Genomic DNA, 26,895 nt, shown 5'->3' with positions numbered 1-26,895 from the left:
TGCACAGCACAGGCTGGGTGCTTAATAAGTGCTTAACAAAAGCCACACATATGTATGATGCTACACACACACACACAAAACTCAAATTCATTTGTGGGGAGGCAAGTGCAGCTGGAGGAACCAAGAAAGATCTTCTGTAACAGGGGGCCTCTGATCTGAGCTCTGGAGCAAACCAGGTATCTAACCCTAACCCTAACCCTAAATTCCCAGGGGATCATGGGACAACCCCTAAGACTGATGATTAACCAGTTGGAGCTGGGATGTCACTCCCTTGTGAATAAATTTCAAGGGTTCCCCATTGTTTCTAGGAAGCAACATTTTTTAGTTTTTAATCTCCTTTTATTCCTCTATCTGGCCTATGTTTTAGAATGCACGTAAGTATCCAGATAGAGACAATGAAGGATTAAAGCTTGGGGGTTTTCTTTTTACTGATCAGGGGGTGTGAAGAAAAGAAGTTCAAGGCCAAAGGCTTCTGTCTGAAGGGGTGGGAGGGGGACAGGGTCCAGTTGTGGACGATGTCCATGTGTCCAATAATGGACACAGAATAAGAGCCAATGGGCACAGCCGGAGAAGCGCCCAAGATGCCAACAAGAGGAATCTCTTGGATCCCAGAGGGAAAGGAGTCCCTGAAGCTTAGTGAGTGGGGGGCTCGGTGAAACAACCTAGGCTGTGGGAGAGCGACAGAGACTGGAGCGGGGAGAGCAATGAGGCTACGAAGAGCCCATGAGAAGGCCCAAAGAGGCTGGATGTAAAAGATGTCCTGAAGGGAGAAGTGACAAAGATCGACAATTGCCCAGATACGGGGGAGGGGACAGAGACAGAGAGGTCTGGGGGCTCCAGGGCAGTGACCACAGGCAAGATGGAGACCCAGCAACTCCTCAGGATAACTGGCTGCTCCCCTCCTCCAGCCTTCCCCCCCCCACACCTCTCCCCTCCCCCCCCCCCCGGCACTCCCCTCCATGGCTCTCTGCAGTGCCCTGGGACCTGCCCAGAGCCTCTGGTGCAGTCAGAGAGAAGGCAGGGCCACTGGGGACGGCATGTGCAGGGCAGGGAAGTCGCCTTACCAGCTCATCCTCTCGAGCTCTGAATATAAACAGCAGCTTCCGGGCAATCTTAAAAAGAGAAAGCGCACTTCTTTTATTGGCTCCAGTTGGATCAATTGAGTCAAAAAACTCATCGATCTCTTTCCTAGGAGAGGACAAAAACAGAGGAGTTTGAGCAGGGCCCTGTCACCGGGGGAAGGTTGCCATTTGTGGAGGTTTGAGCAGGGCCCTGTCACCGGGGGAAGGTTGCCATTTGTGGAGGTTTGAGCAGGGCCCTGTCACCGGGGGAAGGTTGCCATTTGTGGAGGTTTGAGCAGGGCCCTGTCACCGGGGGAAGGTTGCCATTTGTGGAGGTTTGAGCAGGGCCCTGTCACCGGGGGAAGGTTGCCATTTGTGGAGGTTTGAGCAGGGCCCTGTCACCGGGGGAAGGTTGCCATTTGTGGAGGTTTGAGCAGGACCCTGTCACCGGGGGAAGGTTGCCATTTGTGGAGGTTTGAGCAGGGCCCTGTCACCGGGGGAAGGTTACCATTTGCGGGCTGCTGGGGAAGGCACATTGGCCAGGGGCTTTGGGACCAACAGTGGGCAGAAACACAGCATCGGGGGCGGGGGGAGGGGTAGAGGCCACGGACGGCCAGCTGACACCCACCTAATGTCTCTCTGCAAGCGGCACCTGCACAGAAACCTGCGCACCAGGGCCTGTATCTGTACCGCGGCCCGCTCCTTCTCCTTCTGTCCCCGCCTCTCTTCCCTGGCCTGACGGGCTTTGTCCAGGAACTGGGCTCGGGACGACTGAGACGTGCTGAACATGGCTGAGAACCTGTAACGGACCAAAGGGGAAACCCGAATGCAGCGTCACGGCGGCCTGGGCCGGGCCAGCAGGAAGTCAGGGAGCCGGACGGAGCGCGAGCCCGGGCCGAGGCAGCCACGGCACCCAGGACACAGGACCAGAGGGCCGAGAGGCCCCGCCTCGGCCCTGCTCTTCCCACATCCCATTCTCACTGCCCTTGGTTCCTAACAGATGGGAGTGGCCAGTGGGCAATGACCCCCGACCCCCTCCGAGGCTCAGACCATGGGAGGGAGGAGGTTTCCACACCGAGAGCTCCATGAAAGCCTTCTCTAAGGGGCAGGGAGCCTGAGCAGGGAGGGAAGAGCTTGGCATAACCCTCACTGAGCACGGTGACCGGCCTGGCGTCTCCCCTCTCTGTGCCTCAGATTCCCCCCGGTAAAAAGAGGGGCTGGGCCAGCTAATTTCCAGGGTCCTTCCAGCTCAAAGTCTTATGATTTCCACCTCATTGACCTGAACCTGTGGGAGTTTCAGGATGGAAGAGCCTCTGAGGTCCCTGAGATCTCAGGCTCAGCCCAGCTCTGCTCGCCAATTTGTAGATGAGGAAAAGGAGGGTTAAGGGGAGGGGGATAAAGCCCCCTGTCTGCAGGCCCCTGGCCACGCTCCTCCTGCCCGCCCCGCTCCCCACTGCCCTGAGCCCAGGAGATGCCCTCATGCTTCTGGATGACCACAGGGTCATCCTTAACGGCTGTGAAAGGCAGAGCGCTGGAGATCTGGATTCGAACTCCCCGTCAGCCAGTCTGTGAGCCGGGTGGCCGAGGGCCGTCCCTGGAAAACCTCCTCGTGAGCCATTCCTGCGGGTCCAAACTGCAGCGCGGCTCCCCTCAATGAACCCAAGGCGGCTCCCGGTGGGGGCAAGTGCAGGGACCCAGGTAAGGTGGCGGCGTGGAGGGACTCAAGCTCTTCCCATCCTTTTCTTTTTTATTACTTCTCACTGACACCTTCCTTTATTTTCAAACAGCGGCTCCTTCCCCACCTGAGGGAAAGCCCAGAGGCAAAGCCAAGAGGGTGCAGGGAAAAGTGGGTGCAGAGCCGCCCTGGGCACCCAGGGGTCAGAGGCCGCCACCTTCGACCTCAAACTGAATCACACCAGAAGGACTGGGCATCAAGTGGCGCAAAAACCAACCACCACAGCACTCCCCATCGACTCTGAAGCCAAAGGTTTCCTGCTCCTGCCTCTTGTTTTTATGTGTTAAGAACCGCGCCTGCCCACAGAGGCCCCGGACAATGGAAGCGCTCCCGGCAGGAAGGAGTCCGGCCACATGAGTCAGACTCACCTGAGGATTGGCTTTTCCTGCAGAAACACCAGATGATCATCCAATCAAGTGCTAGGCTTGAGACTTAAGGCAGCATCTCACTTTATTGGGATTCTATCTTCTCAGACTAGAGAAACCAGAGGACAAGACTCCAGCTGACAGGCTGCACTCGATGAAGGAAGCTTTATTTCCTGCCTCACCAAGAACTCCCATTTCTGCAGAGCTCTGAGGCTCCCCCCGATAACTCTGGGAGGAAGAAAGCCCTCAGAGGACCCCAATCCTTCCCCTTCATTGTCCATCTATGGGACCTGAGGCTGGGGACTTTCTCCCTCCAGCTTTAGTCACCTCACTGGGCCTGGACAAGAGGTCCCCTTTCTCCCTCTAAATCTATAGTTATCCCCGTGTCAGAAAAGGAATTCGGGCTAAAGCGACCTATCCAAGGTCACGTGGCTAAGAAGTATCTGAGGCGGGATAGAAGCCAGGGGTCTCTGAATTCAAATTTTCCTTAGGATGCTTTTCATCTGTTTATATCAAGGATTTTCCAATATTCAACACCCTGTGCCTCTCCCCATGTATTAAAGCAAAGTGAAATAAAAACAAGTGCTTCTGATAAACGGGCGACATCCCCTTTCCCAAGAACCACCTTTTCTACCCAGAGTAGGAATGTGATGCTTCAGCACCCAGATCCTCCATGACTAAGCTCCAATGTTCTTCTCTGCCCTCCAGTCGTCTCCCCCTTCCCCTCCCCTCCCCGTAACCTTCTCTCCTGGCCAAGGCTGAAAAGAAAGCTCACAATACTCTTTTCATGAACTTCTGGGACAAATAGTAGAGTTGGATTTCAAGAGGATTTCTGATTTAAAGGGAGCCGGCATTTGGCAAAATTACTAGTCTTCTTTTTTTAAAAATGTTCTAATTGTTAAAAGTTCTCTTTGTTTAACTTATTAAAATAATTTTAAATCATCAAAAGGGAGAGCTTACTAGCTGAGACGGACTGAAAAAGTAATAAAAGTTACTATAAAATCAAATGAGAGGTCAAACAGGTCTGAAGAATAGATTTTGTCATCAGAAAGGCCCCAAACTGTCTAATAGTTTGGAGAAATGTGGGAATAGTCCACCTAAGAAGGGGGATTCTGATCCTCAGGGGGATGGCAAGGCAGAATGGAAATAATGGGCATTCCATGGAAGACAAGAAATCCTCAGCTACTTCTCTTGCATCCAGAGATCTGATTTCACATCCACTTTTGCAAGAAACTGCCCCAAGTGGAGCTGCTGACATCAGAAATGCTTTGGGAAGAAGTCCAGCCGGAGAGCAGGGGCCCAAGCCCTAGAGACCTCGCATGTTCCTCACAAGCGGCCCTGCTCCTCAGGTTTAGCATTTTCCATCCCGCAGGATAAAGGGAGAAAGGCTTCTAACCATCTCCTTCACCGCCAAGCCTAACTCAAAACTCAGCTTCTCCCAAGTGCCTTCTGAAAGAACCAATTCATCAAAAGGCATTATTAAGCACCTACTATGTGACAGGGAGGATCCGGGTAACGGACACTAATATCTGTAAGGGGTCACAACTTTTTTCCTGAGGCAAGTGCGGTTAATGACTTGCTCAGGGTCACACAGCCGGAAGTTAAGTGTCTGAGGGCAGACTGGAACTCAGATCCTCCTGACTACCGCTGCACCACCGAGCTGCCCCGGCTTCACATTATCTTAAGGGATCCTGGCAAGAACCCCCGAAGGAGGGAATATTTTCTCTTTTCACAAATGAGGAAATCCAGGCTCCTACGATGAGTTGCCTATGTTTCAATTAATACACGTTTATTAAGCACTTACTATGTCTCAGACGCTGTGCTAGCCATCGAGAGATACAAGTACAAAGAACAAAAACTAGGCAGGTAGAGGTGTATGCAAATTTATTCAAAGCAGTTAAATGGGGGAGAGGGGGTTATGGGATGCCGGCTTAGAGCTACAAGGGATCTTGGAGATCTATCCAAACTGGAGGGCCCTGATGTGCCCGGGGTCACAGTGGCCCGGCTCCCTCCTTAGCCCCTTTCTTTCCCCAGCAGCCCCTGGAAAGCTATTTCATGAAGCTCGTTCCACCAACCCATGGAACGCGGACACCACACCAGGTCCATCCTGTGCTAAGCATGGCCTGGCACCCTTCGGAGGGGCGTTTATAACGGGCTCTGGGCAGGGTCTAATGCAGGAGCACCCCCCCTTTCCATTCATTCATTCAGGGGGTGGCCGGCTCCCCGGGCCTGGGACCACCGCGGTCCTGGCCCTTAGGATGCTGGCTCACCTCCTGGTCATGGACAGAGCCCTAAGTGGGCATCACAGGGCACGCAGGCCTCCGGAAAGACCCCGTCGGAGGACCCCAATTCCAGGCCCGGCTCTCCTCCGGCCGGATCTCTCCGCTGTAAAGTCCCGGATGTTCGCTTCCCATTAACCGAGGGCAGCTGGAGGGGGGAGGCGTCCCGTGGGACCCCGGCCGGAGAGCACCCAGAGCTCTGGAAGGGCACGGGTCAGGCAGGGGTGGGGGAGGGGGGAGAGGCGGAAAAGATGGGCGCTGACGCTGGGGCCGCCTCCCAGCAAGGGGGCGGTAACTGACGTTTATGGAGCGGGAGGCCGCCAGGCACTGGTGACCTCCCCCTCCCGCAGACCCCGCAAGGCCCCCGCGTGAATAAATAAATAAGCAGCTGGCTCAGGGGCCCTACTGCCCTCCCCCGAGGCTGGCTGGCCAGGCCCCAAGGGAATGGACAGGAGCTCAGTAACCAATGGCAACTGGAAGGGGTGCCGCCCTCCCCGAGCTTCCAGTCTGACGCCCCGTGCCAACCAGACCCAGGGTCTCCCCGGACTCTCGGCTATGCCCGGCGCTGGACGCAGGGCCGGGCACACAGCAGGGGCTTAATAAGTGCTCACCGGCCCGCCTTGCTTCAGATCTGGGTAAGGACGGCCCGAAAGAGTGAGTGAATGAGCGAGTGCATGACGGGGGTCGGCAGGAGAGCGGGGGGAGGGAGCCGCGGGGGGGCGCCGCAGTCTGACAAGGGCCCCACCCCCCGCGGGGCCGAGTTTCAAGCCCAGTTACTGGAGAGGGTCCGCGAACGTCCCGGGCCCGGGTCCTCCACGGCCCCACACAAGGCTGGGGCCTCCATTTCCCCGCTGGAACACGGGGCCGGGGCGGGAGGAAGCTCTGGGCGGCGCTGAGGCTGCTCGGGCCCGGGCCGGGGCCCTCCAGCAATTCTCAGCAGGCCGCGGCCAGGGCCACAACAAACGACGACAACAACAACAACAAGGGCGACGACGCGCCTCCCCTCCTCCACCGTCCCCGCACGCGCTCCCGCCGCCCCGCCCCGCCGCGGACCCGAGCCGCGAACGTCCCCGCCTCGCGCCTTTACCCGCTCGCGGTCGGGCTGGGGCCGCCTCAGCCGGATTCCCCCGCGCTCCGCCGGGCCCGGGACAGCGGCAGAAGCCGCGCCGCCATCCTGCCCCCGGGCCGTCCGCTCCTCGGCGCTCCGGCCGGAAACGCAGCCCGACCCACAGACGTTCCGAGGAGCAGCCGGAACGCAAAAAAGGGGCCGGAAGGCAGCACGCGACGGAGGCTTGAGCCGTGTGCACCTTGCGGGGCGGAAGCGGGGGCTGTCATTGGAGCGGAAGTCGCGGCCCCGCCCCGTTCTGCCCCGCCCCAGCTCACCCCGGCTCGGCCCCGTGCGCCTGCGCCAACTCTTTCCTAGCTGCCCCGGTCCCGGCTCGGCGGCTCCGGCGTTCTCGGGCTTTTCATGGTGAGCGAAGGTTGGGCCGGGCCGGGAGGAGAGGGCCGAGGAGGCCCGGGAGGAGGGCCAAGCCGCGGGGAAGCGCCTCGAGGGTAGGCGCGGGGCCGGGGGCCGGGGGAGCGCCCCCCGGAGGGCGCCGCGCCCCTGCGCCTACGCCCCGAAAATGCCGGGCGGGGGAGAGGAAGCTCCGGGCGCGGGGGAGGGCCCCAGGGGGCGGAGCCCCCCCGGGCCGCGGAATCCCGACCTCCCGGCCTCAGTTTCCTGAACGGCAAAGTGAGGGAAGGGCTCTCGGAGACATCCCCGCTTCCCCCGGTGTAGAATCGCGACCGGAATGACGTGGGGGCTTGGCCGGATCGGCTCTCTGGGCCTCAGTTTCCCCATCTGTAAAATGGGGTGTGGGGGTGGTGAGCCTCCCAGCCCTCAGCGGGGGGCGCTCTGAGATCTGCGTGGTTATTGCTTCGTAGGAAAGTGCGGCTCTCTGGGCCTCAGTTTCCCCATCTGTAAAATGGGTCTCCGGGCTCCTCGCACCTTTCCATCTGTGCTCCTCGGCCTTTGCGATCTGGGGCCGGCCATCGGCTTCCTGGGCCAGAGTTTCCCCTTGCAGAGGTGGCGTCTGGGAGTTCCCTTCCGGCCCGCGGCTGTCAGGAGCGCGGGCGATCCCTTCCTGCTCCCAGGAGTAGGAGTCGCCGATGGCCCTGGCCCTCCGGGGCCTCAGGAGGAGGCTTTGTGCCGAGGGACCCCTTAGGGGCCCCCCCCCGTACGCTGTCACCTGGTCCCAGGGTCTGGGAGCAGAGCCCGGTGGCGAGGGGCTCCCTGGGCAGTTCGTATTCTCAAGGACTCTGCAAGGAATTGCTAGGGATGGACGGGAGTGAGGGGTCTGCAAGGAGACCCCAGAGGGAGGGTCCGGGCCAGGCTCCCTTAGTCATGGGGCCTGCGGCTGTGAACGGGGTCCTCATTCAGGGCAAGGTCTTAGGTGGCGAGCGGGAGAAGCTAACGGGGAGGTTGTTTTATTTGTCGTCCTTGGGTGAGGGGAGGGTGGGGGCCCTCATGGTCGCCCCCTCCCCTCCTCTCCCAGGGACCCTCCGCCGTGTCTGCCAAAGTGCCCCTTGGGGGGCCAAGCCCCCGAGCCGTCTGCGGTCGGCTGGCCTGGAGGGGCGTCCCCCGCCCCGGCACCGACCCCAAGGCTGGCTGGGGAGCTGTCGGAGGGTCCTCATGGAACGGGGGCATTACTAACCGCCCCGCGTGGGCCCGGCCGCTCGGCGTGGGGGGGCATCTGCTCCCCGCCAGCGGGTTTAAATGGGGGGAGAAGCAGGCGCAGACGTGGCCGCGGTTGGGACTGGAAGGGAGGCGGGGGGAGAGGGAGAGGATCCCGGCCTGAGAGGATGCCTTGTTGGGGAACAGCCGGGATCCGGCTCTCGGGGGGGAGCGAGTCAGGCTGGAGCGTGGGAAGGAGGCCCCAAGGGCCAGGAGACTCCAGTCTCAGGGCCGCGGGACCCTCTGCCCCCCCGGGGGATAAGCCTTGGGAGAGCGGGGACAGGTGGGACGGGCCGGCGCGGGGGGCTGAGGAGCAGGGGAGGCCCTCGAGGGGGACAGGGAGGCTTGGGGCAGTGCCGGCTCTGCTGGCGGCGGAGAGGATCCTGTCGGGGTGATGGAGCAGTAGAAAGTCGAATTTCCAGCTCTGGAGGGGGAGCTTGCCAAGAGGCTCTCTTCCAGCTTGTCTCGAGCCGGGGCTGAGAGAGACACAGGCGGGAGCCGGCCCGGGAGCCCGAGAGGGACTTTTTGGGGTTATTCTGAGGGTTTGGATGGGGCTCCCTACGGCAGGAGGTGCCGCTCTCCTCGGGAGGGGCTCTGGGGCGGCTTGGGCCACGGGGGCCGGCGGCTGCAGCTGGGCTCCGGTTCGGGTCTGGTCCCGGCCAGCCTGACGGGGGAGGGAGGCTGCCTCCCTGGGAGTCACTCAGGTTTGGCCGGGGAGGGCAGGGCCCTTGGTGCCAATTACAACGTACTCATTAAATATCAAAGCCAGACAAGTCAGTTCTGCCCTGAAATCGAAGGAGGGGGCGGGGGGGGGGGGATCGAGGAAAAAGAGACCGCCGCCTGCCCTCAGATTGGCACCAACCCAGCTTCCCGGGGACCGAGGGGTAACTGGCCCCCTCTGCCAGCCCCTTCTGTCCCGCTCTGTCCTTCGGAGCCACTTCCATAAGGAGTCTCTGGAGGAGCGAGGCTGGCGCCCCCGCGGGGGGGCTCCGATCCCTCGGCAAACTGACCTGTGGACTTTGGAAAGTTCTCCGGCTTCTCCTGCCAGATCTGGAGGCCGAGCCAATCTAGGTCAGGGGATCTCGGCCATTGTCTTGGACGGTTGGGCCGGGGCCGCTCTGGGAGCCGACTCCCAAACGGGAAAAGCTTCCTCTTATGGGCATGGGGCAGGAACGGGGCGGGGGGGGGGGTTCTAACCGCAGCTAGACTTTGCTTAAAAAACCGAGTCCGCGCCTTAATCAGACAGCGGTGCACGTGCCAGAGCACCTGCTGCCAGAGGCGCCGCGGCCCCCGCCTTCGAGGCCTCTGGGGAAGGGGACGCATCCCGGGCCCCCAGCAGGCCCGCGGCGGGGGGGGGCGGGGGAGGCCCGTGGTGGCTGGAGCCGCGGCCTAGGAAGTCGGGGAGGGGGCAGAGGGACAGCTGGAGGGGAAGGCTGGGCATGGGGGGGGAAGGGAAGAAGGTGCCAGATTGGGAAGAGCGCGGAAGGTCAGACAGAAGAGTTTATGTTCAGGGTGCCGTGTGTGGCGGGGTCAGCCCCGAGGTGTGGGGGAAACCCCCTGAAGGAAGGAGCCGAGCAAGGAGAGGGTGGCGTGGGAGGCTCTTGCCCGGGTGGGAGGCGGGGCCTTGCCAAAGGGGGCCGTGAGAGAGAAGGGTCAGGAGACCGGGGGGGGGGGGGGCCTCAGCAGCAAAGCGGGGGCCGCCCCCGGGACATCCGGTCGGCAGTTCACTCTCTCCCTTGGGCCTCAGTGTCCCCACCTGTAAAGTGGGATGGTGAGGGCCTCTCATTCCTGACCCGCCCCGAGTCAGAAAGGGGCCCCAGGCTGGCCGAGCTCGGGCGCGGCTCCTGCTCCCTCAGAGGTCCCGAGGTACAGAGCAGAGGGTTTACATGCCTCGGATGGGCTGCTCCGGGCTGGGAAACGGGAGACAAAGCGAAGCCCTCCTTGTCCCCTCGGAGACTGAAGGGGGAGAGGACTTGCCCGGGGCCAGTCCTGCAGAGGCGGGAGAAGCTGCGCCAGGACGTGGGCGCCAAAGGGCAGCCGGGCCCAGGGGGCAGGGGGGGGAGGCTGCGGCCCGAAGCGGGGGCCTTGGGCTGGGACGGAGCTGCTGAGGGCGGTCCCGGGGTCTCCCTTAGCCGTCCCCGCCGGGGCCCCCGAGGCTTCCCTCAGCGCGGCTCCGGCCTGCCCCCTCCCCCGGAGCTCTCGGATCTCGCCCCCGGCCTCCCCCAGGTGCTGAGCTCTTTGTTCTCCCTGTTTTTACCCGTGTTTCTTGTGCCGTCCCTGCCCCGGGCGCACGCCCCCCAGGAGCAGAGATTGTCCCCTGAAGCCCCGGGTCTCCATAGGTGAGGGATTCATTGGTTCCGAGGAGGGACACGGCCCAACGAGGGGCCATTTCTGGGCTATTCGGGAGACCCTCTCAGTCTCCAGAGCCCCCGTGCCGGCCCTTGCGAGGACATCCCGGAGGCCTCTGCCCTGCCCCTGGTGCCGGGCCCCGAGCTGGTTCCCTGGCTCTTCGTGGCAGGACAAAGTGAGCTCGGCTGGGGGACACGGAGCCCTCGCGGGACTGATTGGCTGTGACAGGCTCCGAGGGAGCCAGCAAGTACCTGGCCACGCCCCCACTTTACAGAGGGAGAAACTGAGGGCCGGAGAGCAGCCCCTCCTGTAGGAAAGGGCAGAGCAGGGCCTGGTGCGGCTCTTCCCAGCTCAGTATTGCAGGGTTCTGGAGCAGCGGCATTGGGAGGGGCGGCCTGGGTCCCCCTGGGTCTCTCTGGGTCCCCGTGGGTCTCCCTGGGTCCCCCTGGGTCTCTCTGGGTCTCTCTGGGTCTCCCTGGGTCCCCCTGGGCCTCCCTGGGTCTCCCTGGGTCTCCCTGGGTCTCTCTGGGTCTCTCTGGGTCTCCCTGGGTCCCCCTGGGCCTCCCTGGGTCTCCCTGGGCCTCCCTGGATCTCCCTGGGTCTCCCTGGGTCCCCCTGGGTCTCTCTGGGTCCCTCTGGGTCTCTCTGGGTCTCCCTGGGCCTCCCTGGGTCTCCCTGGGCCTCCCTGGGTCTCCCTGGGCCTCCCTGGGTCCCCCTGGGTCTCTCTGGGCCTCCCTGGGTCTCCCTGGGCCTCCCTGGGTCTCCCTGGGCCTCCCTGGGCCTCCCTGGGCCTCCCTGGGTCCCCCTGGGTCTCCCTGGGCCTCCCTGGGCCTCCCTGGGTCTCCCTGGGCCTCCCTGGGCCTCTCTGGGCCTCCCTGGGCCTCCCTGGGTCTCCCTGGGCCTCCCTGGGCCTCCCTGGGTCTCCCTGGGCCTCCCTGGGCCTCCCTGGGTCTCCCTGGGCCTCCCTGGGCCTCCCTGGGTCTCCCTGGGCCTCCCTGGGTCCCCCTGGGTCTCCCTGGGCCTCCCTGGGCCTCCCTGGGTCTCCCTGGGCCTCCCTGGGCCTCCCTGGGTCTCCCTGGGCCTCCCTGGGCCTCCCTGGGTCTCCCTGGGCCTCCCTGGGTCCCCCTGGGTCTCCCTGGGCCTCCCTGGGCCTCCCTGGGTCCCCCTGGGTCTCTCTGGGTCTCCCTGGGTCCCCCTGGGTCTCCCTGGGCCTCTCTGGGTCTCCCTGGGTCCCCGTGGGCCTCCCAAGCGCCTTCATTTCTGAGTGCGTCTCACCCAGGGGTGGGAGAAGTCCTCGCCCCCCGGGGCCGCAGCCGGGATTTCCTCCGTCAGGACGCTCGCTCTGTGCGAAGGCAGCTCCCAGGGCACACAGCTCCCCCCCTCCCTCCCCCCCCCCCCGTGTCGGCCCCCCGCAAGTCCTGGGCCCTCGCGGGGGCCGGCCCAGGGAGCCGCCGTGTGACCGTGTGCCCGCCTCTGACAGGAAGAGATGTCGGGAGAAAGCGTGGTGAGCTCAGCAGTGCCAGCGGCGGCCACCCGGACCACGTCCTTCAAGGGGACCAGCCCCAGCTCCAAGTACGTGAAGCTCAACGTGGGGGGGGCCCTCTACTACACCACCATGCAGACCCTCACCAAGCAGGACACCATGCTCAAGGCCATGTTCAGCGGGCGCATGGAGGTGCTCACCGACAGCGAAGGTGAGACCCCGGGGGGAGGGGGCCACACGTGGGGGGCCGGCGGGAGGGATGGCGGCAGCTTTCACCCCCCCGCCCCCCAGTCCCAGGCCGTGCTGTTCCTCGGGGGCCCCTCCTCCTCCCTGGTGCCCCAGCCTCTCCCCTCCGCTCTTGGCAGGGCCCCGTGCCGGGCCTCCACGCCCTGCCGCGCCGCTGCCCATTTCCTCCTCCTTTGTTCCCGTCTCGGACAAAGCGGGGGCTCCCGCCAGAGCCAGCAGCGGCCTCGCCCCTTGACCCTCTTCCTTCCCTTCTCCTCCTGGGTCCTGCCCATCCCCCTTTCCTTGGCCGCCCCCAGGCCCAGGCTCCCCCCAACCTTCCACGCCTCAGGCCGTCGTCCCGCACTCCCCCGGCCCCTGCCTCCCGCTCGCTCCTCGCACTGCGGCTTTGGGCCCCCCCCCCCCTTTTCTCTCCGAGGTTCCCATTGGCTTTTACACGGCCCTTCTCCGTCCCCATCCTTCTGACCCCCTGCCTCCTGTGTGGCTGCCCCCTCCCTCGTGGCCCTTGTCCTGAGAGAGGCGCACCGAGGTCTGCGGGTTACTCGCCCCTCTTCTGAAATCCCTGAGATTCCCGCCCCCCCCGGGAAGTGTCCACAAGAGGCGCCCTGGGGTCCCGGACCCCCCCAGGTACTTGGCTGACACCCGCCCTGCCTCCTCGTCCCCTTCCCCGAGGGAGCGTCGCATCGAGTCCTCGTTCCCGGGCTCTCCTCTCCAGGCGCCCCCGGTGCCCACCAGGAGAGTTCCCAGCGGGGGTCCCACAGTCCCCTTCCCTCTCTTGAGAAGCCCCCGGGTGCTGCCTTTTCCAAGGCAGTCCTGTGCCCCGTGGGACCCTCGCCAGCCTAGGCTCCGTTCCCTCTGTGCCCATCACGGGCCAGCCCCCTCGCCTCTGCCCGGGCACCCCCAGGCCCGGCGCCCGCTCCCCCTTCCCTCACGGCCGCTGGTCACTTTGTCCTCGCTGCCCCGAGCCCATCGCCCTGCCCAGCACGGAGCCGCCGCCCGCCTCGGGGGGCCCTTCCTGAACCCCGCCTTGGGAGGGCTTCCTTGCATTGTGTCCCCCAGCAGACCGGGAGCTTGTGGCCAAGGGCTGGGGGCCTGGGCGCGGGCCTTCCTCCCGGCCACCCGGGACCCTCGGCCTGTGCCCCCCAAGCCTGGCTGCTCCCTCGGCAGTGCTGCGGGGAGGGGAGCCTTTTGTGAACCCCAGAAGGGGCCGGGGGCCTTCCCTGGGCCCAGGCCCCCGGAGAATGGGCGCCGGGGACTCGGAGGGGCCGCCGCCAGCCGCGACCCCTGCACCAGCCCGCTCTGTGCTTGGCCAGAGCCGCCGGGCATTTGGGGGGAGGGGGGCTCAGCTTTGCCACGCAGCCCCCAGCCCTCCTGGGAGTCTTTGTGGAAAGGGGAGAATAGCCTGGGGAGGAAATGAGCCTGATCTGATAAGCCGGCCCCACCCTGGGGGAGAGGGCGGCAGGAAGAGAGCCAGACTGGGGGGGGGGGGGTCTGTGAAGGAAGCGAGGAAAGGGGCCTGGCTTCCCCAGCAGCGGCAGCCTCAGGGCCCTGCCAGAGGGTGTTGCCAGGCCCGTGGGGCCCCCGAAAGCTCGTCGGGTCAGCTGCGTGGGGAGCCGTCGGGGCCCAGAGAAGCCCAGACCCCTCTCGGGCAGCGCAAAGACCCCCAGGCCTGGAGTCCGGGGGCCTCTCTCTGGGGACCTCGCCCAGGCAGCGAGGAGACTGAGGGGCGACCCCCGAGCCCCCCGTCCATTGTCCTAAGCCGCCTTTGCCTCTCCCCGTGGCAGACCCTGCCTCTTCGTCTCCCTGCAGCCGGGGCCTGCCTAAATCCACTCCCCTTCCTGCCTCCCCCCGCTGCTGGTTCTCAGCCTCTCCCTGCCCCCTCCCAAGGGGCGTCACCCCCAGCCTCTGGTCTGTCTCGGTGCCCGCCTGGCACAGACTCCCCAGAGCTGCCCCGAGGCCCACGGTGAGTGTTGCTTCTTGGGGTGTCGGGTTCACCCCCAGGCTACCTCACCCTAACCCTCCCCCCCCAGAGGCCCAGGATGCCCCAGACCCAGGGTTTGGGAACGGCCCTCCCGGCACCGGACGGCTCTGGTCCCTCCCCCCGGCATCTGCCCGGGGTCCTCTCTGGGCATTTGTGGAGCCGCGCGGCTCCGGAGCTTTGGGCACCTGCCTCCCCCCGTCAGGGGGCCTCGCTTGCTGAAAGGAGTCGGGCAGTCAGCCCCCGGGGGTGGGCACGGACGGCCCGTTTCCAGGACTTTCCCCCAGGTGAGGTCAGGCAGGGAGGGGGCCCACGGGGTCATTGGCAGCAGACGCAGAAGTCCCAGATCCAGCAGCGGGGGGTTGTGGGAGGTCGAGGGGAGGAGGGGCGCGGCCTGGTCTGGGGGCTCCGGGGCGGGCGTCCTTCAGGCCCTCCCCTCCCCCACGGGGCCCAGGCTGCCGCCTTCCAAAATAGCCCCGGACGCAGCTGTCAGGGCAGACGGCCTCCCCGGCACCTGATCCGGGCTCAGGCAGGAGCCAGACGGCCGTGGAGCGATCGGCTTTCCCCTCGGCGCCCCCTCCCCCCAGCTCGCCCCCTCCCCCCGGCAGGCTCTGCTCCTGAGGGTCAGGGGTTTGGGGGCAACGTGAGTGGGCCGGTGCCCAGCCAGGCTGTGGGGGCCCCCAGTGTCCCGTGGCCTCTGCCCGCTGGCGGGAGGTGCCGAGAGCTCCGAGGAATCAGAACCCGGGGGTGCCCCCCACCTGCCAGGGGAAGGCTGGGGACTCTGGGAGAGGAGGAAAGAGATCAGGCCCAGAGGGGAAGGAGGACGGGAATGGCCCCTCTGTGCCTGAGGAGGAGGGCGCTCAGCGGGGGGCTTGATGGGGACAGGGAGGAGAATCCTGCTGGGGGGCTCCCGACCTGGCCCCCCAGGCATCCCCAGCCTGGCAAAGGCCCCCGTGGGCTGTGAAGTGTCTGAGGGACGCTCGGGGTGGGGAGTCTGGGGGGGAGGGCCTGGGGGGGGGGCTGAGTAAGCCCCCAAGCATGAGGCGGCCCATAAGTGCTGCTGGTCAAAGCTTTTCCGTGAGGGTCCCTCCCCCCCCCCCCCAGCTCTGCCTGCGGATGCCCCACGTTTGGGAAGGGCCTGACGCCAGCCCGGCAGCAGCGTCTGTGTCCGGGACCACCACTAGTGTGTTGTTCAGAGAGGCCGTCCTGGGGTCCGCCTCCGGGAGAGCGCCCCCCCCCCCCCCCGCCAGCTCCCTGAAAGAGGGCCAGGGATCCCCGAGGTTGAGGGGAGCACGTTGGAGGCAGAGCCAGAGCTGGGCCCGGAGACCCCCGGGGTCTCTGAGTGAGGAGAGAACAGGCCGGGGGGGGGGGGCATCTGCCCCAAAGGATCTTGGGAGGCACCTCAGGGAGGTCTCCTAGCAGGGGCAGCGTCTCTGCACTCGGCTCCTCCTCCTCTCACACTTGGGGGATGGCAGCATCTCAGCCGGTCGCTTTTCTTTGCAGTTCTGTGGAAACACCGAGGTGGGGCCACGGCACAGTCTAGCCTCAGCTTCCTCATCTGTAAATGGGGGCCACAGTCCCTGTCTCAGGGTCACGCTTCTGAGGGGACTCTTAAACCTTGGAGCAGGTGGTTCTTGGGGCGTTTACAGCCTCGTTCTGAGGGAGACCTGGAGTTTCGGCAGGGGGTCCTTGCCCTGCCCCCGGGACCTTCCGCACACCCCGTTTCTCCTGCCCCCGGGGATGGGGCTTTGGGGGAGGGGTCTCCTTCCCGAGCCCTCCGGGCTGTTCTCAGTCCGAAGGCAGGAGCCGCAGCCGCCTCTTCCCTTATTTGTCCAAAATATGACTCCTTCACCACAAGCATTTCCTGACGCATTCTTGGGCCCGGGCCCGATGGCGCCGACCTCCCGCTGGCTGTGGAAGCTCCGGCTGCTGTCGCTCGTGTGCTGGGGGCCGGGGAGGGGGGGAGCAGGCGGGGGCTTGCCCGGGGTCACTGCGGGAGAGCAGGTGGCCAGAGCTCGCCCCGGTAGCTCCCCCCGAGGGCCACGGGCTCAGAAGGGCCCTCTCCAGGCTGCAGCCTCGCCCCCCGGCCGCCGGCGGCGCTCTGGCTCTTTGTACCTCCCGGGGCCGCCGCAGGGGCGCGTTGGGGGCACGGGGGTCCTTGCCTGTTCTCCTGCCCAGGGGGCTGTGAGCTCCCGCTGGCCCACTCGCCCGTGCCCGGCTCCAGCCTCGCCGCTCCAGTCCGGTTCTGAGCCGCCCGGCGGGACTGGGCCCGAGCCCGGGGGCTTCCCTGCTCTGTCAGCGTCAGGGCTGTGGGTGGTCGTGCCCCTCGGCAGAGGGAAAGGGACGGACTGAGGAGGCCCCCGAGGGCGCCTGGCGGAGCTTCCTCTGCGTCCGGCCGCGAGTGCCCGGCGTGTCTGCGCTGTGGGGCGGCCCCGGGCAGTGAGAGAGCTTGGGGACCCCGGGCTTCACAAACAGACCTCAGAGGCTCCGTGCCAGCTGCTGGGGAAGGGCGCCCTCCTGAGGTGGGGGAGGGCAGGGTTTGGCAGCACCCGTGGGGCCCAGAGCCAGGCTCTGCCGGGGACAAGGAGCAGGGACTGGGACCCTGTGAGGGGCGGCCGGGGGGGCTCGGCCCCTCGGAGAAGCCCTGGTGCCGGGTGAGGATTGCCGTCGGACCGAGCCCCGGGCACCGCCCGCTCTGCGCCCCGCTCAGCAGGCCCCGACTTCAGAAGGAGCCCTTGGCCCCACGGATCAGTCACCATGAAAGGGGAGCACCCGGCATTGGGAGTGCCGTGGGAGGACCGAGGAGCCCGGCCCCGGGGGGGGGGGGCTTGGGGGGCACTGTGGCAGGGCTGGTGGGAGTCCCAAGCCCTTCCCCCCGCTGGGCGGGAGCGAGGCTCAGCCCTGTGCTGGAGGGGCTTTATCGTTTCTGGGCGTCTGCCTCTCGCTGGGCCGCTCTCCGGTGCTGGAGCCTCGGGGCCTGGACCTGCATGGCGGCCCCTCAGCGGCCAGGGCGACGGCGTCTCGGGCACGTGGGCCCCGCCCTCACGGCGCCCTTCTCGCCTCCTGGCGCAGGTTGGATCCTCATCGACCGCTGCGGGAAGCACTTTGGCACGATCCTCAACTACCTCCGGGACGGGGCCGTCCCGCTGCCCGAGAGCCGCCGGGAGGTGGAGGAGCTGCTGGCCGAGGCCAAGTACTACCTGGTCCAGGGCCTGGTGGACGAGTGCCTGGCGGCCTTGCAGGTGGGTGCCCGGCCTTCCCCTCCCCCCTGGCACTGCCCGCCTGCTGCCCTGGGTGAGCGAAGGGCTTCAGATGCCCCCTCGGGAGTCAGGAGCACATTCGGGCCCGGGCTCCCTCGGCTCTGTGCCCGGCACTGAGAATCCAGGAATGGGCAGGAGCCTGAGATGGAGGTCAGCCCTCCCCGAGCTTCTCTTCCACCTCCCGGGGTGGGGGGAGCCTGGTTCTGCTTGGGGGGAAGCTGCGGGGCCAGTGGGGGCCGGAGCCCCAAGGGGAAAGGGGCCAGCCGGCTCCCCTGGGGAGGTCCCGAAGCCACGGCTGCTGTGGGGTCCCCTCCCTGGAGGGGAGAAGAGCTTTCCCCCCAGAACTTCCCTGCTCCCCCCCCAGGCCCGCGTCTCCCCTGCAGCAGGGCCTCCAGGGCCAGGCCGGCGTCCTGTGCCGCAGCCACCGGGGAATAGAGCGCTCCTTTGCCCCCATTAGGGCCGGCATCTAGAGAAGGGGCCCAGGCTCCTCCCCGGGCCGGGCCATCGTGGGAGGGGCTGCCTCTGGGCAGACCCCCGGACTGAGGGCACATTTTGTTCCAGCAGAACAAAGACTCGTATGAACCTTTCTGCAAGGTCCCTGTGATCACCTCCTCCAAGGAAGAGCAGAAGCTGATCGCCACGTCCAACAAGGTGGGGGCTCGGGGGGGTCCTGCCATGGTGGTCCCCAGTGTGGGCTGAGGCAGGCTCAGGTGACGTCACCTGTCCGGGGTCCACAGCCTGAGGGGAGGATCGGACTCACGTCCTGGACTCCTGCGCCCTCGTCCGTCCGTCCCCTCCCGGCGTTCCTGCGCTGCCTCCTCCCCGGGCCCGGCCGGTCCGGCCACTCATCGTGTGCTTTCTCTCCTCCCTGCAGCCGGCCGTGAAGCTGCTCTACAACAGAAGCAACAACAAGTACTCCTACACCAGGTGAGGCCGGGCTGGGGGAAGCCAGGCTCCTGCTCAAGGGAGACAGCCGCACCCCAAGGGCCAGGGCCCCGCCTAGCCCAGATCTGCCCTCGGGGGCTCCCCCTGGGGGGCTGGAGACGGCCCCTGCACTGACCTGGGCCCGGGGGGGGGGGGGGGGGGGTGGGGAGGGCGCGGCAGCCCAAAGGTGGGACTGCTTCTGTTCTAAGAGAAGACCCACCCGGGGGCCGCGCTGCCCCAGTGAGTGGGGGAGGGGGCTCGTGTACCCCGGGACGTTCTGCCTGGTTGTCCCCTCCCCCCATCCTGCAAGATTGTGAGCATTGAGGACTGGTGGGTGGGCCACGGGCCACGGGGAAGGGAGGCAGGTCCCCCTGGTTCTCTCTGCCTGGGGCACAGGAGGTGCTCGACTGTCCAGAGTTGGCTGAGCTGAGCCCTCCCCGGGCATCCTGGCGAGTCCCCCGGGCCCTGCTGGTACCTCCTAAGCCAGGGAACACAGCGGGGGCTCCCCGAGGAGCACTCGGCCGCCTTCTCCTCGAGCCTTTCTGCTCTCACGGAGACTGGACTCTGACCCAGCGATGGCCGCAGGCCCCAGGCCAGGCGGGGCCTTCTCTGAGCTTGCTCCTCCCCGTCCCTGGCCGGGCGGTGGCCCCGTCTGGGGTCCGAGAAGGTTCTGGGGCTCCGGGAGCGCTTCACCACGTGCGCCATCTCTCTTGCAGCAATTCTGATGACAACATGTTGAAAAACATCGAGCTGTTTGACAAGCTGTCGCTGCGCTTCAACGGGAGGGTCCTGTTCATCAAGGACGTCATCGGCGACGAGATCTGCTGCTGGTCCTTCTACGGGCAGGGCCGGAAGATCGCGGAAGTCTGCTGCACCTCCATCGTCTACGCCACCGAGAAGAAGCAGACCAAGGTAGTGACCGGGCCGGGCGCCGTGGTGCCCCTTTCCCCCCCTGCCCCTCCCAGCTTCACTGCCACCTCGGCCACCTGTCCCCTAGGGTCGGCCCGAGCCGGAGTGAGAGAGAGGAGTGAGTGAGAGTGCTCCCGCTCAGGTGAAGGGGAGCCGCAGGAAGGGAAAGAGAGAGATGGGGGAGAGAAAGAAGAGGGGGGTGGGGAAATGGAGAAGGAAGGAAGTGAGAGAGAGAGAGGGAAATGGAGAAGGAAGGGAGAGAGAGAGGGGGAAATGGAGAAGGAAGGGAGAGAGAGAGGGAAATGGAGAAGGAAGGGAGAGAGAGGGGGGAGATGGAGAAGGAAGGGAGAGAGGGGGGGGGAATGGAGAAGGAAGGGAGAGAGAGAGGGAAATGGAGAAGGAAGGGAGAGAGAGGGGGGGAGATGGAGAAGGAAGGGAGAGAGGGGGGGGGAATGGAGAAGGAAGGGAGAGAGAGAGGGAAATGGAGAAGGAAGGGAGAGAGGGGGGGAGATGGAGAAGGAAGGGAGAGAGGGGGGGAGATGGAGAAGGAAGGGAGAGAGAGAGGGGGAAATGGAGAAGGAAGGGAGAGAGAGAGAGGGAAATGGAGAAGGAAGGGAGAGAGAGAGGGGAGATGGAGAAGGAAGGGAGAGGGGGGGAGATGGAGAAGGAAGGGAGAGGGGGGGAGATGGAGAAGGAAGGGAGAGAGAGAGGGAAATGGAGAAGGAAGGGAGAGAGAGAGAGAGGGAAATGGAGAAGGAAGGGAGAGAGAGAGGGGAGATGGAGAAGGAAGGGAGAGAGAGAGAGGGAAATGGAGAAGGAAGGGAGAGAGGGGAGATGGAGAAGGAAGGGAGAGAGAGAGAAATGGAGAAGGAAGGGAGAGAGAGGGGAGATGGAGAAGGAAGGGAGAGAGAGAGAAATGGAGAAGGAAGGGGGAGAGAGAGAGGGAAATGGAGAAGGAAGGGAGAGAGAGGGGAGATGGAGAAGGAAGGGAGAGAGAGAGAAATGGAGAAGGAAGGGAGAGAGAGAGAGGGAAATGGAGAAGGAAGGGAGAGAGAGAGAAATGGAGAAGGAAGGGGGAGAGAGAGAAATGGAGAAGGAAGGGGGAGAGAGAGAGGGAAATGGAGAAGGAAAGAGTTGAGGAGAAAGGGAGAAAGAGGGAGGTCTGACTGGCCTCCATCACTCACAGCCCCTTCATCTGCACAGTGGGGACAGCAGCGCCCCCTGTCGAGGGTCCCCGGCACCCAGCCAGCCCCCTCCCTGTCAGCTTGTGAGGCCGCTTTGGTCCCCTCCCCCTCCCCAGGAGCGGGGCCTCCCATGTTTCTGGGAAGCAGAGGGTTCTGGGTACTGGCCAGCACTGTTCACTTCCCGTTAGTTGTGGGAAAAGCTGCCCCCCAGAAAGCAGCCTGGGGGCGCAGGTTTAGTCCCGCTCCCTGCAGTAACCGCAGTTCCCCACCCTCGGGCTGTCCCCGTCCGTTAGGCGGGCACTGGGGCTCCAAAGCGTCGACGTTCTTTGGGACGGTCTTTGTGGCCCCATCTTCGGGCCCCTCCCCGCGGGCCCCAGGCTGGAGGAAGGCCCCAAATCATCATGTTCTGGGCGGGTTTGGAAGTTCTTCTGGAGTGTGTGGGGGATGGGCCAAGGGCACAGACACTTCTGTGGCTTCCCGTTCCCTGCATGCCCCTTGAGGGGTGGGTCCTGTTACTATAGGAGAGTAAGCTGAGGCTCAGGGAGCTTGACCAACTTGTTTGTGGTCGGGGTCTTCTCGAGGGCGTTGTTTCCTGCTGACACCCCCCCCCAACCCCCACCTCTGCGCCTCGTGCTGCAGCTCTGCATTACCGGGAGCCTTGCCACGTTCCTGTCCCTGCTCGGCATCAGCTCACGGTGCCCCCTCAGACCCTCCTGAATCTCTGAGCACCATGACCCGCTCCCTGCGCTGCGTGCTTGCTTGGGGGGTGGGTGCCCCCTCCCTGCCCCCACACCAACCTCATCCCTTTGGTTTGTGGCTGAGGACAGGGGGAGGCCCCCCGAACAGCTCCAATGGCCTCTCGCAGCTGGGCTGAGCCCGGGGGGATGGGGCCAGAGAGTTGGGGTTTGAGGGACTGATCCCCTTTTCTGGGAACACAGGTGGAGTTCCCGGAGGCCCGCATTTATGAGGAGACCCTGAATATTTTGCTGTATGAGGCTCAGGATGGCCGCGGCCCCGACAACGCCCTCTTGGAGGCCACGGGGGGCGCTGCCGGCCGCTCGCACCACCTGGACGAGGACGAGGAGCGTGAGAGGATTGAGCGGGTGCGCCGGATCCACATCAAGCGCCCCGATGACCGGGCCCACCTGCACCAGTGAGCAGCGGCGGCCCACGGGCCGCTCGCAGAGCCTGCCCCGAGCGCCCGGGCCGCGTGCGGAGCGTCCAGGCGGGGACGGTATTTTGTAACAAAGCAGGTGGTTATTTTGATATTTCCTGGCACGGTGACTGGTTCTGTCGCAGGGACGCAGCCCCTGGCACCGCTCAGGCCACGTCCCTCATTTTCCCTCTTTCCCTGAACGTGAACGAGTCGGGGGCGGGGGCGTCCCCTCGGTTCTCAGGAGGAAGAACTTTGGTTTTCAGTATTTATTTCTGGGGGTCCCAGGCCCCAGCCCTGACCCAGGGGGCTCCGTCCTGTGCGCGGCCGCCCGGGCCGCGGAGGTCTGGCCCCGAGGTCACCCTGCGCTGGGCTGGGCCCCCCCAGTGGCAGAGCACGGCCATTAGCTTACCCCAAGGCCCCATCCCTCCCAGGGAGAATCCCCAGGTGCCTCACGCAGGATTTCCACGGCCAAAAGGCAAAAATCCCAAACCCTTCTCGAGGGGGTTTTCTTAGAGCAATCACGTGCATCTTGTGGCCAAGGAAAAGAGTCCCCTAGTGTAAGGACACAGCAGGGGGCGTCTGGGCCCCAAAGGGCCCCCGGGGGCTTCCTGAAGCACCTCGGCTCCTTGTCTCAGTCCTGCACGGCTTGGGGGGCTCGGCCCTGTGTGGCTGATGGCCCTTGGCCCCCCTCAGGTTGATCCACGTCACATGGGACAGCAGCCGGTCATTGGGCCAAGGGGTCCCCAGTGTCCAGCCGTGTTCTCCACTTCCCTTCTTTCCCTGCCGTGAGGGAGCCAGCGGAGGGAGGGGGGCCAGGCCTGAGGCTTCGCTGGTCTCGGGAGCTCCCACTGCCAGTCAGCACTTGTCGGCCATCAGCTGTCCTAGAGTTGCCTTCACCGAGCGCTAGGCCGGCTCTCTGTCAGCAGCACTTTGGCTTCTGCCCTTCCCCTCCCCCTGCACCCTAAGAGGCGCAGACCGCAGAGGGCTCCTTCTGAGTCAGGGTTGTCGCAGAGCTGATCTCTGTGGCCTTCTCCTCCCCCCGCCCCCGGGCAGGGGCTCCAAAGCGAAGCTCAGACTCTCCTAGGGGGACGCCCTCCCCTCAGAACTCATGTTTCTGTAGCATTTTCTTTACCCCAACCTGCCAGGGAAGAATGTGACTGACTATCAGTAGCCCCATTTTGCTGACAAAGAAATGGAGGTTCAAAGGGATGTTTATGTCCTGCCCACCATGACCCAAATCCAGCCTCAAACCCACGGCTTCTGCCTTTACTTGCTCCTATCGGGGTCCTGGTCCTCGTCCCCGGGGCCGCAGCTCCCTGTCGTCCCAGGTGGTTCTGGCTGCTCTCATTCCTCAGACTGGCTTGGAAGTGTCTCCTCCCGCCACTTTCAGAGAATAGAGAAAGGACGTGTGTGTGACTGAGTCTGGCTCGGGGGCCTGGAGCCCCCCGGGCTGTAGGTGTGTGGGCGCGTGGGGTGGGGGGGGGGCTGTAGCAGCCACCTCCCCGCTGTCTCTGCCACGGGGAAACGGGAGGCGACGTGGACGCCGAGGGGGAGACCCGGGATGTGAGTGGAAGAACAGGCCCGAGCGCGGCCCGAGGGGACGCCGGAGTCGATACCAAAGCATTCGTTGTGGCGAGTCCGACCGTGACCTGACGAGGTGTTTGTGTGAGTCACTTTGTGTCCCAGCGGCTTCCGTGACTTAAGCCATCTGCTCTCAGCGGGGCTGGGCCCGGGAGCCGGTTTTTAAATGCTGTTACGTTGTCCTCTGTTACCGTCCCGAGCCTGGAGAGAGCAGCAGATCAGTCGGGCCCTCTCTGAGCCTCTCCATGTTTTCATCAGCCTAAGGCTGAGATCGGGGCTTTGTGCAAAGTGTTCCTGATTCGGTCAGTCAGGCTCCTGCAAGGATCTTTTCCCTAAAAGTGAAAGAACTTTGTGTGATTGAGGTCTAAGCTTCCCCCCTAAATCCTCTCCTCTGAGACCCCCGTGGGACAAGCCCCACGCCCACAGGCTGACCATGAATCAGGTCACTTTGTACAACGACAAAGCATCGTGAACGTGGCTAGGCCACGACCGTCCGTAGGACTGGAGAAGTAACTGTACAATGAATTAGTCTTCAAAGATAGATTTTTATTAATCTAGAATTTTTTTATTTACATAATAAAACCTGGGAATTCTTAGTATTTCCATAGTCAAGACGAGGTTTCTGACAATTTGCTTTATCCGTCTGTCACGGTCCCCCTTATGAACACCCACAGGAATGGCTCGGCTTAGGGGAAGACCAGATGGTCCCAAGGCTGACATGGTACTGCCCAAAGTGACCTCATAGGGACCCTGAGTCTGTCTTCCCCCGGCTGAGAAGGCGCCAAGAAAAACGCTGTAGCCCAACCCAACGATGCTGGAACCACACATTTCCTTTCCTCTATCACGTCGTGACTGATTTTACCCATTTCTGGCCCTTTGCGGCAAAAAAGACAAATCATGGTTCTGTGAGAACCCCGACCCTTGCCCGTGGCCATCCCAAGTCTGTCCTTAGAACAGATGCACTTGGTGAGCCCCGAGCGAATCCCCCGATTCTTGAAGCTGTCCGGACCTTTCCAAAATCTCGCTGTTCCCTCCGCAAATTTAACTCAGGCTGCTTTGAATTTGGCTCAGTGACCATCCTGAATCGAGAGTTTGCCGTTAGATCTCTCATCCAGATGGGGCAGACACAAAAGGGGGTGCCCGTCTGCTTCCCAGTTGGGATGGGGTTTTCCATCACCCCCCTGAAACTGAACTCCGATTTATGTTTCTGTTCCTTGAAATGAGCGATGCTGTTCACTTGACAAAATTCAAGAAGCGTTTCTTAAGCTCTTGCGTGTTGGGACTGATCCAATCCAAGCGGAAGGACGAGAAGCCAGATCCTAGATTTGGCCAGACTGGCGGCTGGTTTTCTAGCGACTCTTAAAAGGCTAAAAATTAATGTCGATTGCTTCAGAGAGGTCAAAGATCAGCCCAACACTTAGTCCTTTTATTGCACATTTCCAAAAATTATTGGGTTTCGCACAGCTTTGAAAGAATTGGGAGTCACGGTTACTACTGCTCTTATCACCCCAACTGCTGTTTCTGGGAGACATGGTTCTGGCCACCAGCATCCCGTGTTCAAGACATTCAATTGCCGTCACGCTGCCCGCAAGAGTGGACTTTCTGAGCCACGTAGGAGCACAATGGTCACTTTAGCTCTTCATCCAGTCTTTTCTAACATGTGTTTCTGTATCCTTGGGAAAAACTGACAGATCCTGAAACCCTGAGCATTTGTGGATCACATCTGAGCCATGAGCACATCATGGACCAGGACTGTGGAGGGGAGAATGGGCGAGATTCAGAGTAGAGTTGCTATAGTGAAATCCTTTCCTGTCGAGGTTCACTTTTAACTAGAGTCACCAAAAATATCACTTGCGCACATTCAGATGTCTCGTACTAATTGTGTGGCCCCTTAAAGCTATGCATAAAATGCTTGTGTTTTGTTTTGTTTTAGAAGTATTCAGTGTTTGAGTTACAAGCATTTGTCTCTACAGAAATATATATGCAGAATAAAAATGATATAAAGGACTTGTACATACGGCTATCCGGTCCCTGTTTTCTAGCTGTTTCGAGCCCATTGAAGCCAGGGTTTGCATTCTAATAGCTCAGAGGCCTTGGGGCTGGGAGAGGTTTGGTGCAAGGCCGTTGGGGAGTCTTGGGTCAAAACACCGCTGTACTAAAGGAGCAAAGACATGTTGATCTGCCATGTTGTCACATCCTTGGTAGATTTTCCACAATCCCTGCCTTCCAGCTGAGAGCTGGGACTACGGAAATGGCCTTCAGAGGAGCTATTTAAGCAACTCCTCAAGTGTTCTGGGCCCCATTTATTTAAAGCCTAAAACTCCATGTTTGCAGCTCTGTAAAATCTTTCTCTTACTAATTGTCCGATTGTGTACTCAGCCACCTCATCCCCACCCCACATTTCCAGCGTGGTCTCTCCATCCCAGTCTCGGGGCTGGCCATTCCCCGGGCCACAAAAAAAGTAGTCCCACTTGGGAGGTTGCCAGTGAGGAGGCAGCAGGAGGGCTGGAAGGCACTTTTCAGGCCCCAGAATTACTCGAGGGAAGGGGAAAGTCAAGCGCGCATTAAGTACCGTGAAAACATTCAAGAGGCTTTGTTTGGAAAGACTAGCTAGAGTGGAGGGGTCTAATCTAGCGGAAAGTGACTGTCCCCCATTAAAATAGGAGGCAGAAAGTTGAACGTTCGGCTCCTCAAGAACATCCTCAGCTTTAGGCATGAAGTTGAATTCTTGTCCAACGGGAGTCCGTGTGTTTCTTTTCCCCGACGGTCCAACGTGGCCCATATCAGGATTTCATCGGGACTGACACCTATGGGAGAAAGGAGACTTAGTTAAAAGAGGGAAATGGTTGTGTCTCTTCCCCCTGCCCCAGTGTAGAAGACAGTTAACCAAGCCACACTATTGTTCCTCATTTATTTCACCTTTAGGGATCTTTTCACAACCCGCTGGAGGTGCTGGAAGTATAATGTTTACATTTTGCAGATGAAGAGGGGTCAGGGGTCACACATGTTGAATAATTATCAAGCCCAAGACCAGAAGACAGGTTTCTAGTCTCGGACCAGGGCTTTCTGTTCCCCTGTGCTTCCTGTATCATGGATGTGGCTGGCTCCTGCTCGTCATTAAGTAACCACAGTTAACTTCCTGTGGTTCTTGACAACCTAGAATGTCACGCCAAGGTGTGTGTGAAGGCCCGCTGCCATCGCCAGCATCCTTTCCTCCCTCCCCAGACACCGAGCTTTTCAAACCAGTCATGCTTATATTCTCCCACACCCTTTGGAAGTAAGCGGGGCAGGCACCCCATTGGACCAGGGAAGAATCTGACCTTTCGGGCTCCCAGCAGATTCAGACCAAGAGCCAGAGGACCCCAAACAGCTGGATCTTTCTGGCTTGCCTCCGTGTACCTGATAGTCAGCCTCCCCAGACGTTATCACTATTACCACAACAATAGTTACCACTATTAATTGTCCATCTTTGTCTTTATAGATCTGCTCTTCCTGTCCAGTGTTGAAAATTATGGTGCCTTCTTTTCCCAGACTGATGTAAAATTGTAAACTACAAATAAAGGCATATATTACTCACAGACCCATCACCCACTGTTCCCACCCCTTCCCCCCCCAAAAAAATTAAAATTAACAAAGTATATACACAATCAAAATCTGTGATGCTTTGCTTAA

At 62.5% G+C, this 26,895-nt stretch overlaps 3 protein-coding genes across 6 annotated transcripts in view; 1 reads left to right on the top strand and 2 right to left on the bottom strand.

Annotated features, from left to right (window-relative positions):
* The window catches only part of UBE3B (ubiquitin protein ligase E3B), a 41,591-nt gene extending 34,949 nt beyond the window's left edge, over positions 1-6,642 (bottom strand). Inside the window, exons 1-4 of the mRNA XM_051972994.1 lie at positions 6,528-6,642; positions 3,165-3,270; positions 1,690-1,860; positions 1,065-1,188 (exon numbers count right to left, since the gene is read on the bottom strand). Coding sequence (XP_051828954.1) covers positions 1,065-1,188; positions 1,690-1,850 — 285 coding nt within the window. The 5' untranslated portion in view covers positions 1,851-1,860; positions 3,165-3,270; positions 6,528-6,642. The remainder of the gene's footprint in view (positions 1-1,064; positions 1,189-1,689; positions 1,861-3,164; positions 3,271-6,527) is intronic.
* KCTD10 (potassium channel tetramerization domain containing 10) lies at positions 5,837-25,236 on the top strand. Of its 4 annotated transcripts, none has more exons than XM_051972998.1 (7): positions 5,837-6,075; positions 11,986-12,199; positions 17,282-17,451; positions 18,034-18,120; positions 18,344-18,396; positions 19,110-19,305; positions 21,425-25,236. In XM_051972998.1, exons 2-7 carry the CDS (start codon positions 11,992-11,994, stop codon positions 21,641-21,643), a joined length of 933 nt encoding a protein of 310 aa, XP_051828958.1. In that variant the 5' UTR covers positions 5,837-6,075; positions 11,986-11,991; the 3' UTR covers positions 21,644-25,236. The 4 variants fall into 4 exon arrangements, with proteins under 4 accessions (XP_051828958.1, XP_051828957.1, XP_051828959.1 ...); XM_051972997.1 differs by lacking the exon at positions 5,837-6,075 and adding an exon at positions 6,824-6,911; XM_051972999.1 differs by lacking the exon at positions 5,837-6,075 and adding an exon at positions 6,851-6,911 and having other exon boundaries at positions 11,990-12,199.
* Positions 24,804-26,895, bottom strand: part of MYO1H (myosin IH) — a 51,972-nt gene continuing 49,880 nt past the window's right edge. Inside the window, exon 30 of the mRNA XM_051972995.1 lies at positions 24,804-26,773. Within this exon, the coding sequence (XP_051828955.1) occupies positions 26,476-26,773 (298 nt within the window). The 3' untranslated portion in view covers positions 24,804-26,475. The remainder of the gene's footprint in view (positions 26,774-26,895) is intronic.

The sequence above is a fragment of the Antechinus flavipes genome, chromosome 1 (assembly GCF_016432865.1).
Source record: "Antechinus flavipes isolate AdamAnt ecotype Samford, QLD, Australia chromosome 1, AdamAnt_v2, whole genome shotgun sequence".
NCBI lineage: Eukaryota > Metazoa > Chordata > Mammalia > Dasyuromorphia > Dasyuridae > Antechinus > Antechinus flavipes.
The sequence above is the reverse complement of the archived record's forward strand: the minus strand, read 5'-3'. Positions and strand labels throughout refer to the sequence as shown.